This window comes from Prionailurus viverrinus, chromosome F2 (assembly GCF_022837055.1).
Source record: "Prionailurus viverrinus isolate Anna chromosome F2, UM_Priviv_1.0, whole genome shotgun sequence".
Lineage (NCBI taxonomy): Eukaryota > Metazoa > Chordata > Mammalia > Carnivora > Felidae > Prionailurus > Prionailurus viverrinus.
The window spans coordinates 6607859-6627137 of NC_062578.1; the positions used below are offsets into that span (position 1 = coordinate 6607859).

Here is a 19279-nt window from a genome sequence, read left to right on the forward strand (position 1 = left end):
AAAGGAAGCAAAAATAATATAAAAACAGGGAGGGGGAAAAAAACATAAGAGACTCTTAAATATGGAGAACAAACAGAGGGTTACTGGAGGGGTTGTAGGAGGGGGGATGGGCTAAATGGGGAAGGGGCATTAAGGAATCTACTCCTGAAATCATGTTGCACTATATGCTAACTAACTTGGATGTAAATTAAAAATAAATAAATAAACATGGTTAAAATAAACAAATTAAAAATATGGATTTTTTTTTTTTTTTTTAATTTTTAAAAACCTGAGGGGCATCCGGGTGGCTCAGTTGGTTAGGCATCCGACTTCAGCTAGGTAATGACCTCACAGCTCATGAGTTCGAGCCCCACGTTGGGCTCTGTGTTAACAGCTTGGAGCTGGAGCCTATTTCAGATTCTGTGTGTCCCTTGGTCTCTGCCCCTCCATGGCTCACACTCTGTGTCTCTCAAAAATAAACAAACATTAAAAAAAAATTTTTTTTTAATGTGACAATTTTGGAATTCTCAAATATATCAGACTCTAAAAGTTCTGATTAAGAGATTGTGGACTTGTATCCTATAACTACCATAGACATTTTTCTTCTACCTATGCCTCCATGGACTTTCCAATCCATTTCTGACCTAGGATCAATTAGAGAGGAAGATAAAGAACCACACTTCTAGGAGTCCTTGAAAATGCAGCGTCTCCTTAGACTTACATAATGCTGTCTGCCACATATAAAGTTGATTCTTCTAACACATCAGCAATGTGGCATAAGGTTTAAGTTGCTTTCCAAGCAATAGATAGATTTGCATTAATTTCATCACACTCTGCCTTTACACTCAGATCTCTTTGGTGAGACTGAAATTAGAGATACAAGCTATGGAAGGAAGAAAAAGCAAAATAACATTAATTGGATGACGCTATGACCTTTCTCATAATCACACTGTGTTCTGGCCAAATAAGATGACTATTTCAATCACGGTTCTTTAAGAAATAAACAACTATGATAATCTAAATGAACAAAAAGGCAAAAAACAGATGATCATATATATTAATTCAGTGACAAAAGCTTCTTTGAATATTACTATGTGCCAAGCATCATGGTAAGCCCTTTATATATGTGTGTATATATATGTGCATATGTATGTATACACACATATATATACATGCAATTCCATCTTGACAATAAACCCTATAGAAAAAGGTAATCTTTTTCTCTCCATTTTACAGAAGAGGAATTGAAAATCCAGACAATTTAGGAAACCTGCACAGTCATATGATCATTACTAACTAAAAAACGTGAAATCTACTCACTTCTGTCAAATTATACTTATGCCTCCCAACAAATACTAACACTGTGTACCAAACTCTGAGGATACAACAGTGAGCAAGACAAATCTTTTGTGACTTCAGGGAATTTAAAATAAACATAAACCCTTGAATATCTACTTCAAAACTTCAATTATACAAAGAAACAAATTCAGAAAAGGAAAGTGACTTGGCCAACTGATAGGTAATATAAAAGGACAAGAATTATAATCTCCAGACCCTCACACCGCTGCTCTCTCCATTTCCTAGGTCCACTGGTAGCAGTTCTGCTCTGTGAACTTGGGTGAATAGCATTACCAAACAAGAAACTAAATTCTATCCTTCCCCAATAATCACCTGCCTCTAAAGGTCAAGTCTATTAGATTGCAGCATCTCCTACAGATAATGATGCAAGAGAAAGAAAGATTCTACCTTATCTTCCAGAGTCAAATTTAGTTCACAGTACTGGCTGAAGAATAAACAATACTATCACATGACTTTATTACATGGTTGGTACTATCTGTCATCAGAAACAAGTACTTTTACAAAATATTGCATTCAAACTTGTACTTAGCACAGAGCATATACAACTTTGTATAGGACACAAACATCCTCCTCAAGAAGATGTATGGAGAAGGAAGCAACATGGAATATACAGTTAAGAACACACACACACACACATACTTATATATACATACGTATGTGTGTATAGATATGCGTGACATATATAGAGATATATCTATATAGATATAGAGATATATCTATATAGATATAGAGAGATATACCTATATATATATATACATATATATATATCAGATCGAAATTCAAATCTATGCACTGCCATTTCCTAATTATAAGATCTTGAGAATGTTACTTCTTTTTCAAGCTTCAGTTTCTTCGTATGTAGGACAGCATAATACACTGACCTAGAAGAATTCAAATGGTCAAATGGAGTAATAAAAAACATATGAAGTATTGAAATAGAGTGCCTGACATGTAGGATATGGTTGATAAGGGATACAAAGAGATAAAAAGATTTATCTACTTCCATCATAACAATATTCTCAAAAAGCCATAAACCAGCATTTTAAGTAAGCATTATTTAACCTCAATCAACTCAAACACCTCTCAGTAAGAATTATAAGATTTCAAGGCTTAAAAAACTAAGATGCTACTCATTTTTTTTTAAAAAGGAAACACTGTAAATATTTGAATTATGGCTCAGGAACATCACTATATACTAGAAATTATAATTTTATTATGTCATCTCAAATGTGCATTTATTCTACACCAAACAAAAGAAAAAATATATAAAATTGACTTCATCAAAACTGAAAGAAAAGACGCTATCAAGAGAGTGAAAAGATAACCCACAGAATGCAAGGCAATATATACAAATCCTGTCTTCCATAAGTCTAATATTCAGAATACAAAGAACTCTTACAACTCAAAAATACAAATAGTTTAAAAATGGGCAGGGGCGCCTGGGTGGCGCAGTCGGTTAAGTGTTCGACTTCAGCCAGGTCACGATCTCGCAGTCCGTGAGTTCCAGCCCCGCGTCAGGCTCTGGGCTGATGGCTCAGAGGCTGGAGCCTGTTTCCGATTCTGTGTCTCCCTCTCTCTCTGCCCCTCCCCCGTTCATGCTCTGTCTCTCTCTGTCCCAAAAATAAATAAACGTTGAAAAAAAAAAAAATGGGCAAAGGATCTGAACATTTCTCCAAATATATAGAAATGGCCAACAATGAAAAATTTTCACCATCATCAGTCATCCGAGAAATGCAAATCAAAACCACAATGAGACACCTTTTTACACCCACTGTGATGGCTATAATCAAAAAACATGCAAGTGTTGATGAAGACTCCATGCAATGGAATGCCCACCAACTGCTGATAAGAATTTAAAATCGTGCAACTTTGGAAAACAGTTTGTCAATTTCTCAAAAGGTTAAACATAATTATATGACCTAACAATTTTACTCCTAGGTATATACCCAAGAGTAAAAAAAAAAAAACCAAAAAACAAACATATGTCCACACAAACACCTGCACAAAACGTTCTTAGCAGCATTACTCATCATGGTCAAAAAGTGGAAACAGCCCAAAATGTCCATCAAATGATGAATAAACAAAATGTGGTACATCCACCAGTACAGTGGAGTGCTATTCTGCAACACAAAGGAACAAAGTACTGATACTTGCTGTTAGTATAGATGAATCCTGAAAACACTAACTGAAAGAAGCCTGTCATAGAAGACCACATATTGTGTGATTCCATTTATACAAACACACGTTGTATAAGTCCATTTATAGAAAATGTCCAGAGCAGCAAATCCACAGACAGATAAGTGGTTGCGGGGGCAGATACATGGTGACTACCTAATGGGTACAGGTTTCTTTTTGGAGTGATCAAAGTGCTCTTCAATTAGTGTTGTAAGAGCTACCCAAATCTGTGAATATACTAAAAACCACTGAATTGTACACTTTTTTACATTTTTTTTAATGTTTATTCATGTTTGAGAGAGAGGGGTAGGAGTAGAAAGATTTTTAATTTTTTTTTAATGTTTATTTATTTTCGAAGGAGACAGAGCATGAGCACGAGCACGGGAGGGGCAGAGAGAGAGGGAGACGCAAAATCCGAAGCAGGCTCCAGTCTCCAAGCTGTCAGCACAGAGCCCAACGCAAGGCTCGAACTCACAAACCATGAGATCATGATCTGAGCCGAAGTCAGATGCTCAACCGACTGAGCCACCCAGGTGCCCCAAACTGTACACTTTTAAAGGGGTGAACTGTATTGTATATCTTAATAAGACTGTTTTTAAAAACTGTGTGTAGTCAGGGGTACCTGGGTGGCTCAGCCCATTGAGCATCCAACTTCAGCTCAGGTCATGATCTCATGGTTCGTGGGTTCAAGCCCCACACTGGACTCTGTGCTGACAGCTCAGAGCCTGGAACCTGTTTTTAGATTCTGTGTCTCCCTCTCTCTCTGCCCCTCCCTTGTTTGTGTTCTGTCCCTCTCTCTTAAAAAATAAGACATTAAAAAAATTTTAATAAAAAAATTAAAAACTATGTGTAGTCATTCTAAATTTTGATTTATACTAATCAGTCTCACCCTCATATGAAAACTGAAGTTTTTTCTTCAAATCAGGTAGAAGACTTAGAAATTTTAGGGCTCCTAGGTGGCCAGTAGGTTAGGTGTCTAAGTCTTGATTTCAGCTCAGATCATGGTCTCACAGTTTATGGGTTCAAGCCCCACATCAGGCTCTGTGCTGACAGTGCAGAGCGTGCTTGGGATTCTCTCTCTCCCTCCCTCTCTCTCTCTCTCTCTCCCTCTACCCCTCCCTGCCTCTTTCTCTAATAAATAAAATTTTAATTAAAAAAAAGAAAAAATTTACATTCCATGTATACCAGCTCCTGTATTTTGACATATAATTTCAACTTCTCTCCTAACAACTGAATTCTACTCAGTCGAGCCTTCAGCGAAAAAATCGTAATAAACAAAGCTCAACACTACTCACAAAATCTATGAATTTGAAACTTCTAAGTTACCTCACTCCTTCTTCTACAGTCATGTCATAAATCCTTTACAAAAAAAACACACAAGGTTTTTTAGCCCTTACCATATCTTAGGCATTGTCAAGAATTTCATATTCATCTAATCTTTACTAAGTCATCTCCAATTTACCACCAAAAGAAAAAAAAAAAAAAAAGACATTTTAAAGATGCTAAGGAACGTGCCTAAGATCACACTGCTAAAGTTCAGAAGAGCCAAGATTTGAACCCAGATTAGGAGTCAGACTTGCCTATTGACATCAAGTAAAAATTATTAAAAAAACAACAAATACCAGCAGTGCGTGGGTGGCTCAGTCAGCTGAGCATCTGACTTGATTTCAGCTCAGGGCGTAATCTCACAGTTCGTGAATTCGAACCTCGAGCTGGGTTCTGTGCTGACAGAATGGAGTCTGCCTAAGATTCTCTTTCCCTCCCTCTCTGCCCCTCCCCAACTGGCATGCGCTCTCTCTCAAAATAAATATATAACCTTAAAAAAAAAAACTAGTATCTGGGGTGCCTGGGTGGCTCAGTCGGTTAAGCGGCCGACTTCAGCTCAGGTCATGATCTCACGGTTCCTGAGTTCGAGCCCCGCGTCAGGCTCTGTGCTGGCAGCTCGGAGCCTGGAGCCTGCTTCGGATTCTGCGTCTCCCTCTCTCTCTGCCCCTCCGCTGCTCATGCTCTATGTGTGTGTGTGTCTCTCTCTCAAGAAAAAGGAATACACAATAAAAAAAAATTTTTTTTAAGTGATAGTTTAAAAAAAAAAAAAGAATATCTGAATATTTGGAACTAACTTACGTGGCTCATCAAGGCCTCAGAGTGGGCACTTGTAAAACTGCTAACACTGTTTAAGATCAATTATACAGATAGGGCAACATTCTGGATAAATACTAAGGTCAGGATATTGATTGGATATTTATGGAAACCTTCCTGCCCCAGAATAACAAACACCCTTACTTCCTGGCCTTACATTAACTTAACTGCACCCATGCAAGTTTCAAAAACCGGGTCTTCTAGAAACATTGCAGCTTAACATAGTACTGACTTTAAGCAAAACAGATTTAGATTCACCTCTTCATTTCTAGCTATTTGGTTTAGGACAACACACTTTACTTTCCAAACAGTTTCCTTACTTTTGGAATACTTATCTTGTAAAACTGAGGAATAGGTAGGCAATACTTAGCTGAATACCTGGCTCAAAGTAATAATTCAATAAATAGTAGCTGTTTTTATTATTACTTAAATGTGACACCTAACCTTTTTATTAAAACAAAACAATATCCAACAACAGCACTTAAACTTGTCAATTCAAGAGGACAACTACTATTCTTCAAAGTTTACTTTTTCATAGCTTAAGTAATATTTTTTATAAATTTTTTTTAACGTTTATTTATTCTTGAGACAGAGACAGAGTGTGAACAGGGGAGGAGCAGAGAGAGAGAGGAAGACACAGAATCTGAAACAGGCTCCATCCAGGCTCTGAGCTGTCAGCAGAGCCCGATGCCGGGCTCGAACCCACAAACCGTGAGATCATGACCTGAGCCGAAGTCTGACACTTAACCAACTGAGCCAGGCACCCCTAGCGTAAGTAATATTTTAGGGGCAGCTGGGTGGCTCAGTTGGTTAAGGGTTCGGACTTCGGCTCAGGTCATGATCTCACGGTTCGTGAGTTCGAGCCCTGCGTCCGGCTCTGTGCTGACAGCTCAGACCCTGGAGCCTGCTTCAGAGGATTCTGTCTACCTCTCTCTCTCTGCCCCTCCCCAACTCACGCATGCTCTCTCCCGCTCTCTGTCAAAAAAAATAAACATTAAAAAATTTTTTTTAATATTTTAAAAAGCTCACAGAAAACTCTGGACACCACCAAAAAAAAAAAAAAAAAGAGGGAGAAACAAATCTACCATAATCCTACAAACCCCAGAACAACTTCTGTTAAATTACTGACCTCCTTAAAAGCTCTTTGTGGGGGAACCTGGGTAGCTGAGTCGCTTAAGGGTCCAACTCTTAATTTCGGCTCAGGACATGATCCCAGGGCCATGGGATCAGGTCCCGCGTTGGGCTCCACACTGAGCATGGAGCCTGCTTAAGATTTTCTGTCCCTCCTCTTCTCCCCCTCTCTCCCTCTCCCCCCCTCCCTCCCTTTGCCCCTCTCCCCTGCTCATGCTCTCACGCTCTCTAAAGAAAATTTTTAGGGGCCCCTGGATGGCTCAGTCACTTAAGCGTCTGACTTCGGCCCAGGTGATGATCTTGCATTGCAGTCCATGAGTTCCAGCCCCGTGAGTTCTGTGCTGACAGCTCAGAGCCTGGAGCCTGCTCCGGATTCTGTGTCTCCCTCTCTCTCTGCCCCTCATGCTCATGCTGCTCATGCTCTGTCTTTCTCACTCTCAAAAATAGACGTTAAAAACAATTTTTTTTTTAATTTTTAAAAAAGCTATTTGTGGAATGATGTGCTTTGGAAGGCAAAGAGAGAGTCATTCAAGACCGCTTTCTCTTTATATCATTTGCCAATTTGAATTTCTGTAAGATATACAGGGAAAAGGAGAAGGAAGAAAACAAACAAACAAAAAACGTAAAAGAACCAGTCAATTTTATCTTTCTTTTTGGGGTTAAGTTTTCATATTGGTAAAGTTTCGAACTATCAGATAAATGAGATTTGAGGAGTGTCTGTAAAGTTGTTCCTCATTCTCACCCAGACTCATTATTTGCTTGTAACTTGAGAACTACAAATAAATACAAACTGGTCTTCTCCATATTTATCCACTAAGGAATTAGTCATTTTTATGAAACACCTATTACAAGGAAAGAAAACAATCATTAGATGATTAATGGATACACATTATGGCCTGAGTAGAGAAAAAAGGTACCCAACAAAAGGCCTTTTTCCCCAAGGAGCTTCTACTGTGGGAATCCAGGGAACTCCAGGCAAAGAAAAAAACTTTTCCAGTTTAAACAAAATAAATGCTCCGCCTGTTAAATAACCAGATCTCATCACTTGCAGTGGGGAAATGAAAGGGCCGTATCAATGAGAAAACTAAACGGTAAAGGTTAATGTCTGGAACAGAAAACAAACAGGAAATATTTTAAAAGGCCAAAATTGCAAATACAGATTAACGGGGTATGAAATTACATGCCAGGCAATGCACCTGTTAAAAAAAGAGGAAGAGACTATATACAAAGTCTTAAAAAATTCAGCGTTTAACACTATTTTCTGCTCATGCATGCTGTCCAGTAGAAAACCTGGGTCCTAGCTTAATCCAAATTGCTCAGTACTTAATTTAAGTGGGCGAACTACTTAATCTCTCTGACTCAGTTTCTTACTCTGCAAAATGGGTACACCGTAGCTGTGTCGTGGGTCTGTAGAGAATTTTGCACAGATGCTTTGTAATTCCAAAGTGCTGTACAAATCAGAGCACCCTCTTTCTCCTTCACATTAGTTTGACAGGGAATTTAATTCGTAGACGGGAGTAAGTTATTTCAGATACACGGATGCTGAAAATGTACCGAGCAGGGTGGAATAAATTCAGGCGAAGACAATCATGGAGTTTTAGCTGAAAACAGGTGACACTGCATCAGAGGACTGAAAGTACACACAGTGGTGGACAAAAAAATGCCAAACTGGAAGACTTCACACAAACCACAACGTGTTCACATACATACACACTTTGATTAACAAGATAACGCCACCGGTATTAACTGTAAACCACTTAAGAGTACTCAGCAGTGACAGCTGTCCAAATCCATCGACCAGTCAGTACCCCCGAGGGCGTGCGTTTTAATCACAGCTCTTTTACACACTACCACCTAACAAGATCCACTTTTGAAAAACACATTTAGCAACTTGCCAAAGACGCTAGCATGCCCTGCGTTTTTGATTGCTAAACAAACCTGTAGCGTGGTGGAGATACATCAAGCGCATGGTTAGCATTCTTCTAAAAACTAAGATACAGGAATTGTAACTCATCCGCTTGAGGTCCAGAACGTCTCACAAACCTCCATGCGATGTTATTTTTAGTTGTTAGCCAGCGATCGCGGAAAAGGGAACGAATCCTCCCAAACTGTGAAGGGCTCTCTACACTCCTCGATTCTTAAACTAAATGAGCGAAGTAACTGGCGAGTAAATCTACCCTCGGTCAGGTTTACTCCTCTGTACTCACAACGAAGTGACTTGGAAGTACCCCGAACGGGTGCTAACGCCGGCGGCGCGGGGCCCCGCCGCCTGCCCCAGGAAGCCGGCACGGTCCACGCCGCCTTCCCCCGCGGGAAGGGCCGGCGGGGGCGGGCCGGGAGCCCCCGAGGGCCCGGCCCCAGGCCCGCCACGTCCGGCTCCCGCCAGCCGCCCGGCCTCCCTCCCGGCCCGCGTCGCCCTCCGCGCTCACCGCGTTCTTCTTCTGCACCATCTTGTCCATCTTCTTGGCAATGCGCACCACCTCGTCCTCCATGGCTTCGGCAGGTCTTCCCCGCGCCCAGCCCGTCTGGGTCCGGAAGTGGGCGAAGCTGGGGCCGAGGGGGCGGCGGGACGCGAGCCCAGGCGCGCGGCGAGCCCCCCACGACAGGCCCGGGCCTAGGCCCTTCCTCGCAAACCAAGCCCGCGGCGGCGGTGGCGGCGGCGGCCGAGACAGCGACTCCGCCTCCGCAGGCAGCGCCAGTCGAGCTCCGCGCGCGCCGCTCAGGCACTGCCAATCGACGGCGGATCGCTGGGAACCCGCGCGCCGAGGCTCCCGCCAGACGGGCGTCGACCGAGGCGCCGTCAATGAGGAGAGGCGCAAACTGGGCGGGAGAGCTTCCCGCCAGGCGGTTGTAAAAGCCTGCAGGAGGCGGGGCCGGGTTTTGCCGCGCGTGCGCTTCCGGCCCAACCACGGCGCGGGGGGGGAGCTTGAGAGCCTGCGGAGACCCGCGGGGCTTTGAACTGCGGCGGGCGTGGGGGACGGAACGTTGGCGGTTTTTAAAGGCGGTCGGAGCCCGACCCTTTTTTCCGTGAGAGGCGGCTACCGTGAAAAGCAGAGCCCCGCCCAGTTTCCCTAAATAGTCTCGTAAAATACGGACTTGATCTTTTTAAGCGTCCCCTTTTTAAAAGTCAGCTCGTTTGTAAGCTGCCGAAGCACCGAGACCCAGTCCGGCTTGTTTTCAGACTCAGAATGTCGAACACAGTATTTGAGTGGAGTTGAATGATACTTGACAGAAACGTTCTCAAAAAAGAAATGAGGCATCTCAACTGCTTCCAAAGATCAGTGAGGAAGTTGACATCCTTAATTTAAGGGTTGTGACTAACGACACAAAGCCAACGTAGAAAATTGAAATGCCTATGTTACTAATACTGGAGAGCATAGGCTCCTTCAGTAGGTCTTTGCCCAATTACACGTTTTACTACCAACTCATGCTACTTGCAGACATATCCCCACACCAGATTTAACTATCAAAATGCACCACCTAGTAATGCTTTTTCTTTTTTTCTTTTTTTTTTTTAATTTTTTTTTTCTCAACGTTTTTTTATTTATTTTTGGGACAGAGAGAGACAGAGCATGAACGGGGGAGGGGCAGAGAGAGAGGGAGACACAGAATCCGAAACAGGCTCCAGGCTCTGAGCCATCAGCTCAGAGCCTGACCCGGGGCTCGAACTCACGGACCACGAGATCGTGACCTGGCTGAAGTCGGACGCTTAACCGACTGCACCACCCAGGCGCCCCTAGTAATGCTTTTTCTATACTAACATGACAGATTTTTTTTTTTTCCTACTTCTAGCTCAGTTATTTGGGGGAGAAGAGGCATTTGACTTTTCCCCCTTCTGTTGATTTCATGTATTTCATTTCATTTTTAAATTATCTTCCTATTATTGATTCCCATCTTACATTGTAATGAAACTATATGACTGGGAAGTAACTGGTTCTAAGGTATTTGTTAAGATTTGTCCATTTTTATAAATATGCTATGTGTCCTGAAACAGAATTTGTATTCTATAATAGCAGATAGGAGGTGCCATATAGGCTCATTAGCCACAACTTAATATTAATGTTCAAATATTTATATCTCACTTTGTTGTAGTCTATTCATGAATGTATAAAAATCTTCATTTATGATTGCGGATTTGTACGTTTACTTAAAAATTTTTTTTTTATGTTTTATTTATTTTTGAGAGAGTGAGACAGAGCACGAGCAGGGGAGGGGCAGAGAGAGAGGGAGACAGAATCCGAAGCAGGCTCCAGGCTCTGAGCTGTCAGCACAGAGCCTGATGCAGGGCTCGAACTCACAAACGGCAACATCATGACCTGAGCTGAAGTTGGACACTTAACCGACTGAGCCAGCCAGGCATCCCTGTACATTTACTTTAATAACTGTGATTTTTGTTTTTCCCCAAAGAATCAGTTTGTCTTTACTGCGGTAAAACAAACACAATATTGTCAAATGACAAAACTAGAACAATTTAGTAATGAGCTTGCTATCCTTTACCCTAGAGAAAATAATCCACCGATGGGGGGACTAGACTGCCTTACAAGCAGTGGAGCACAGATCCCCAGGGATCTGGGACAAGAGCGAGATTTACAGAGCATTGAAGAGGCAAAGAGGGAACACGTCCTGATTGACTAAGAGGTACGAGATTTCCTTATAAACATAACAGGTCCTGTTTTCCAGGCTAAGTAAGGTAGGCTAGCTAAAGCTGAGTTGGAAGATTGTGATCGGTGTAGGCTAGGTTTCCTTGACAGGTGTTTCCATGAAGGGCACGCTGACTTTGATTTGTGACTTAGGCAGGGGCGGCCCACATTTTGTGTCTCCCTATATACAAATGACTTCACCAACATAAAATGTACCGTTTTAACTCATTTAAAATGTGCAATTCAGTACCATTTAGTGCAATCACGACGTTGTACAGCCATCACCACTGGTTCCAAAAAGGTTTCCGAAAATGTCATCACCTCTAAAAGAAACCCTGTACCCTTCAAACAGTCATTCCTGATTTCCCTGTCCCAACTCTTGGCAACCGCTAACCTGTTTTCTATCTCGATGGACTCGAATATTCTGATCCTTTCATATAAATGAAATTATACAATATGGGACTTCTTGTGACTGGCCTCTATCACTTAGCGTAATGTTTTCAAGGTTTATTTATGGTGCAGCTATTTCATTCCATTGTATGGCTGAATAATATCACATTATATGGCTAAACCACATTTTATTTCCTTCATTCATTGATGTACATGTGCATCGTTTCCACTTACCTTGCACCATTCCACATTTTGACTCTTGTGATAGCGCTGCTATGAATATTCATATACAAAATTCTGAATTCTTTTCAATATGTACCTGGGAGTGGGTTGCTAGGTCTTAGGGTAATTATTTAATTTTAAGAAATTGCCATCTGTTTGCCACAGCAGCTGCACCATTTTGCATTCCCATCAGAAATGTACTAGGGTTCCAGTCTCTCCACATCCACTTGTTTTTGTACATGCTTTTTATTCTAACCATCCTAGTGCGTGCCAAGTGGATTTGAACTTGCCCTTCCCTGATGACTAACTGTGCTAAGCATATTTTACTGTGCTTGTTGGTCATTTGTACATCTGGAGAAATGTCTAACTCAAATCCTTGACTCAATGTTTAATCAGGTTGTCTTTTATTGAGTTTTAAGAGTTTTTTATATTTTTCCGACACTAGACATCAGATATGATTTGCAAATATTGTTTCCCATTCTGAGGGTTGTATTGACAGTGATCTTTGATGCACAAATCTATTCAGTTTTATCGAAGTCCAATTTATCTGTTTCATTTTGTTGTTTGTACTTTTATTGTCATATCTAAGAAACCATTGGCAAATCCAAGGCCGTGAAGATTGCCATTGCCATTTAAACCAGATTAAGTCTTCCGATTCATAAAAATGGAATGTCTTGGGAGTTGGTTGGTTCAGTTGGTGGACCATGTGACTCTTGATCTCAGGGTTGTGAGTTCTGGCCCCATGTTGGGTGTAAAGATTACTTAAAAAACAAAAAATCTTTCAAAGAAATGGAATGTCTTTCCACATATTTAGATCTACTTTAATTTCTTTTCACCATATTTCGTGGGTTTTAGTGTACAAATCTTTTACTTCAGTTAAATTTATTCCTAGGTATTTTATTCCTTTGAATGCTATTGAAAATGGAATTGTTTTCTTTTAACTTTTTTAATATTTATTTATTTTTGAGAGACAGAGCATGAGTGGGGGGAGGGGCAGAAAGGGAGGGAGACACAGAATACCAAGCAGACTGTAGGCTCTGAACTGTCAGCACAGAGCAAGACTCAGAGCTCAAACCTACCAACCCTGAGATCATGACCTGAGCCAAAGTCAGACGCTTAACTGACTGAGCCACCCAGGCGCCCCTGGAATTGTTTTCTTCATTTCCTTTTCAAATTGTTCATTGCTAGTGTTTACAAATACAACTTATTTTTATGTGTTGATTTTGTATCCCGCAAATTTGCTGAGTATATTTAGCTCTATTTTTTTTGGGGGGGGGGGGGATTCTTTAGGATTTTCTACATAGTAAAATTATTTCATCTGGGAAAGACTTTTACTTCTTCCTTTCCAATTTTCATGCCTTTTGTTTCTTTTTCTTTTCTTTATTTTAAGTAGGCTCCACCCCCAGCCTGAGGCTTAAACTCGTGACCCTGAGATCAAGAGTCTCAGGCTGTACTGAGCCAGCCAGGTGCCCCTAATGCTTTTTCTTGCTTAACTGATCTGACAGAACTTCCAATACAACGTTGAATGGAACAGTGAAAGCAGAAATCCTTCTCCTATTCCTGATCTTAGAAGGAAAGCTTTCACCATTAAGTGTGATGTTAGTTGTGGGGTTTTCACAGATGCTCTTTATCATGCTAAGGGAGTTTCCTTATTCCTAGTTTGTTGAGCATTTCTCTCTTGAATAGTTGTTAAATTTAGTCTAGTGCTTTTTCTGTGTCAGTTGAGATGATTATGTCAAAATCTTCCTTCATTGTATTAATATAGTGGATTATACTGAGTGATTTTCTTTTTTTTTTTAATTTTTTTTAACGTTTATTTATTTTTGAGACAGAGAGAGACAGATTATGAACAGGGGAGGGGCAGAGAGAGAAGGAGACACAGAATCTGAAACAGGCTCCAGGCTCTGAGCTGCCAGCACAGAGCCCGACGCGGGGCTCGAACTCATGGACCGTGAGATCATGACCTGAGCCGAAGTCGGACGCTTAACCAACCGAGCCACCCAGGCGCCCCTGAGTGATTTTCATATGTTGAATCATTCTTGGATTCCTGACATATATCTCACTTGATCATTGTGTGTAATCCTTTTAATATGTTCCAGGATTGGGGGCGCCTGGCTGGCTCATTTGGAAGAGCGTGGGACTCTTGATCTTGGGGTCATGAGTTTGAGCCCCATGTTAGGTATAGAGATAACTTAAATAAATAAATATTTTTAAATATACATATATATGCACACACATATATATACTCCAGGATTGTGTTTGCTAGTATTCTGTCAAGGATGTTTGTATCTATACTAATAAAGAAAATTGGTCTGTAGTTGTCTTTAAATGGCTTTGATATCTGGATAATATTAGCCTCATAGATGCATCAGGAAGTGTTCCATCCTCTTTTGTTTTGAAAGAGTTGAAAAAAATTAGTGTTAAATCTTTAAATGTTTGGTAGAATTCACCAGTGAAGCCACCTGGCCCTGGGCTTTTCTTTGTTGGGACGTTTGGTTACTCCTTCAATCACTTATAAGTTTGTCCAGATTCTCTATTTCTTCTTGAGTCACCTTTGTATGTTTGTACACCTTCTTGAGTCACCTTTGTAAGATGTATGTCACCTTAGTGTGTATGTTTCTAAGAAATTTGTTCATTTTACCAGACTATCTGAATTTTTTACGTACAATTGTTCATAATATTCTCTTATGCAACTTGCATGCAACATCTTTCCATTATTTGACTTTCAACCTATTTATGTCTTTGGATCTAAAGTAAAGCGATCTATAAAATATCATATGGTTGTATCTCTTTTTTAAAAATCCATTTTACCCACCTCTGCCTTTTAATTAACTAGCTGAATCCATTTAAGATAAATTACTGGTAAGGACACACTTATTTCCTTTCTCTTTTATCTTTTTTGTTCCTCAGTTCCTCCGTTACGGCCTTCGTGATTGATTTCTTTCAATATACCATTTTTACTCCATTCTCACTTCCTTTTCTGCATATTTCAAGTTATTTTCTTAGTGGTTACTCTGGGGATTACAATGAACTTTTAATCAACCCATTTTATTGAGGGACTTCAGGGAAAAGTCAAAGGGCTAGGAGGACAATTAGATCCAATGTCCTTGGTCTGACCAGGATCTCCCCAGCTTCATAGTCTCTGAAAGCACAATTAAGATTTTAAAATTATAGCATTCTAGTTTTAATAATCCCAATTTAGCTTCAATAGTATACAAATGTTTTACTCCTAAACAACTCTGTCCTTCCCCCTTTACGCAGTTGTTACATTTACAAAATGTGTGTCCAGTAACCTACATTTATAATTAATATTTTATGCATTTGTCTTTTTTTTTTCTTTACCACTTATTTATTATTGAGAGACAGAGAGACACAGAGCGTGAGCAGGGGAGGGGTAGAGAGAGGGGGAGACACAGAATCTGAAGTAGGCTTCAGGCTCTGAGCTGTCAGCACAGAGCCCAACGCGGGGCTCGAACTCACAAACTGCGAGATCATGACCTGAGCTGAAGTCAGTCACTTAACCAACTGAGCCACCCAGGCGCCCCATGTATTTGTCTTTTAAATGATGTAGAAAAAAAAAGTGAAGTCACAAACCAAAAATATAATAATACTGGCGTTTATACTAATTTATGTAAGTACCTTTACTGGTGTTTTTTTATTTCTTCATATGGCTTCAAGTTACTGTCTAGTGTCCTTTCATTTCATTCTGAAGAACTTCCCTTAGCATTTCTTTAATGCACGTCTACTAGCACTGTGAACTCCCTTAGCTTTTATTTCTTCAAATGTCTTAATTTCTCCATTAAAAATTTTTTTTCAATGTTTATTATTCATTTTTGAGAGAGACAGACAGAGCACGAGTAGGGGGAGGGGCAGAGATAGAGGGAGACACAGAACCCAAAGCATGGTCCAGGCTCTGAGCTGTCATCACAGAGACCGATGCAGGGATCAAATCCATGAACTGTGAGATCATGACCTGAGCTGAAGTCTGACACTTAACCGACAGAGCCACCAAGGCACCCCTTAATTTCTCCATTTTTGAAGGATGGTTTTGCCAGATATAAAATTGTTCGTTGACGTTTTTTCTTTCAATACTTTAAATATAACATCCTACTGCTTTCTGGCCTCCATAATATGTGTTGAGAAATTAGCTGTTGATCTTACTGAGGAAACTTGGACATGATGAGTTGCGTCATTTTTGATGCTCTCAAAATTCTGTCTTATGACAGTTTAATTTCAGTTCACCGAATGTATATATCTTTTGAGATTATTCTACTTGGAGTTCGTTGAGCTTCTTGGATGTGCGGATTCGTGTCTTCCATTAAACTTGGTGTGTGTCAGAAGAAAAGGGAATTGCCATTTATTCCTTCAAGTATTCTTTTGGACTCTTTTCTCTTTCTAGGATCCCCATGATGTGAATGTTGGTACATGATGGTTTTCCAAAATTTCTTAGGTTCTGTTCCTTTTTCTTCATTCCTTTTTCTGCTCCTCAGACTGACTAGCTTCAATTGTCCTGACTTCAAGTCTGCTGATTCTTCTGACTGCTCCAATCTGCTATAGATTCCCTCTAGTGAATTTTCATCTCAATTATTTTTCTTTCAGCTCCAGATATCTATTCAGTAACTTTTTATAATTCTTATCTCTTTATTATTGATATTCTGTATTGATATGGACATATTGTTCTTAATCCTTTGTCCATTATTTACTTTAGTTCTTTGAGCATATTTAAAACTTAAGGTCTTTTTCTAGTGAGTCCAATGTCTGAGCTTCTTCAGGGACAGTTTTTGTTAATATTCTTTTATTTTATATGTGAATGGGCTAGAATTTCATGTTTCTTTGCATGCTTTGTTTGCTGTTGAAAACTTAACATATTGAATATTACAGTGTAACTTTGGAAATCAGAGTTGTTGCTGTTTGTTGAGGGTTACAGTTTTTGCTGTTGTTTAGTTGTTGTGTTTGATTTAGTGACTTTTCTAAACTCTTTTCAGTAAAGACTAAATTCATTATCATATGTGGTCACTAAGTCTGTTAGCTTACTCTCCACCTAGTGATTTAACAGCGATTTCCTTCAATGCCTAGAGACAAAACAACAACAACTCCCAGTGTTTGCATCTGGACTCTGTGTGGGTTGGGCATGCTTTTAACATTCAGTTGGGCAACTTACAAGTTTGCCTTTATTTTCACATCTTGCTTTCCCAGGGCATCAAGATCAGCCAGAGATGAGAGCTTAGAGCATTCTCAGGTATTTTTAAGCATGCATCTGCCCATATGTGCACATGGCCTCCTACATTTCCAAGAATCGTGGAAGCTTTCCAAGCTTTTATTCCCCAGGACATCTCATTCATTCCCTAGCTTTTTCTTCCCAGGCTTTTCAGTGTATCTATTTTTTGCCCCAACTTATATCCTTTTCCCCAGGTGTTAGCGGCTGGTTCATTTGCATTTAAATATTTTTTGAGCAACATCCTCCACGTAGCTATTTCCCCAATCTGAGAGAGTTCTGACTTAGAGAAGGAAGGAAAGAAGGAAGGGAAAAGGCCTTTATGTTAGTCCTTCAAGGAGTCACCTAAGAGTCAATCACAATGTTTTGAAAACAAAATCTGGTTTGCTTTCTCCGAAATCTGGAATTCACATTGGGAGTGTGGACTTCCATCTTCAAGACCTGGGAGTGGGGGATTAAGCAAGGGTAAGTTAAAATGATGCAAAACTTTCTTACTGGTTTCAGCCACTTTTTTTTCTTTTCTAATTTTTTTTAATGTTTATTTATTTTTGAGAGAGAGAGAGAGAGAAAGAGCACGTGTGGGGGAGGGGCACAGAGAGAGAGGGAGACAGAGAATCCGAAGCAGGCTCCAGGCTCTGAGCTGTCGGCACAGAGCCCGATGCAGGGCTCAAACCCACAAACTGCTAAATCACGACCTGAGCTGAAACGAAGAGTCGGTTGTTTAACCGACTTAGCCACTCAGGCACCCCAACTTTTTCTTAAGTATTCACTTGGTTGGGGGAGCCTAGGTGGCTCAGTCAGTGAAGCTTCCAACTTTGACTCAGGTCATGATCTCACGCTTCATGTGTTCGAGCTGCACGTCAGGCTCTGTGCTGACAGCTCAGAATCTGGAGCCTGCTTCAGATTTTGTGTCTCCCCGCTCTCTGCCCCTCCCCCATTTGTGCTTTGTTTCTGTCTGTCTCTCAAAAATAAATAAACGTTGGGGCACCTAGGTGGCTCAGTTTGTTAAGTGTCCAACTCTTGATTTCAGCTCGGGTCATGATATCACTGTTGTGAGTTCGAGCCCCACATATGGCTTTGTACTGACAGTGTGGAGCCTGCCTGGGATCCTTTCTCTCTCCCTCTCTCTCTGCCCTTCCCCTGCTCTCTCTCTCTCTCTCTCTCTCTCAAAAATAAGTAAACTTTAAATAAACAAATAAACATTAAAAAAAGTATTCACTTGGTTATTATAAACCTTTGACTATTTTCCAGAGTTCCATAAAGCTTATTCTGACAATTTTTGCCACGTTTTTTTGTTATTTCTGGGGAGGCACAGGACTTAGGAATTCTCTGCCCACCTCTTTCACTGATGTCACCATCATTTTTGTTTTGCCTACTTTAAGACCATATTGGGTACATACATGCTAAAGATTAGCATATTTCCTGGAGAATTACCGCTCTTATCCTGACGTAGTAATCATTTTTATCCCCAATAATACCCTTTGCATTAATGTCTATTTTTAAAAACAGCTTGGTTGGGGCGCCTGGGTGGTGCGGTTGGTTAAGCGTCCGACTTCAGCCAGGTCACGATCTCGCGGTCTGGGAGTTCGAGCCCCGCGTCAGGCTCTGGGCTGACGGCTCAGAGCCTGGAGCCTGTTTCCGATTCTGTGTCTCCCTCTCTCTCTGCCCCTCCCCCGTTCATGCTCTGTCTCTCTCTGTCCCAAAAATAAATAAACGTTGAAAAAATAAATAAATAAAAAATAAAAAAATAAAAACAGCTTGGTCAAGCAAATAAACAAAAATAAAAACAGCTTTGTTTATTCTGGTCTTTCACATAAAAGAAATCAAATAAGATGAAGTCATTTGTAACGGGTGTCTTTCACTCAGCATTATGGTTTCGGGATTCATCCATGTCATAACATTCCTCTTTATTGCTGAATACTATCCTATTGTAAGGATGCCCCATTTTCTTTATCCATTCATCAGTTATGGACATTTAGGTTCTTTCCACATTTTGGCTATTATGAATAACAATGCTATGAATATCCAT

At 40.5% G+C, this 19279-nt stretch overlaps 1 protein-coding gene across 1 annotated transcript in view; it reads right to left on the reverse strand.

Annotated features, from left to right (window-relative positions):
• Positions 1-9581, reverse strand: part of TCEA1 (transcription elongation factor A1) — a 42616-nt gene extending 33035 nt beyond the window's left edge. The window contains exon 1 of the mRNA XM_047842417.1: positions 9213-9581. Coding sequence (XP_047698373.1) covers positions 9213-9275 — 63 coding nt within the window. The 5' untranslated portion in view covers positions 9276-9581. The remainder of the gene's footprint in view (positions 1-9212) is intronic.
• Positions 9582-19279: the final 9698 nt, after the last annotated feature.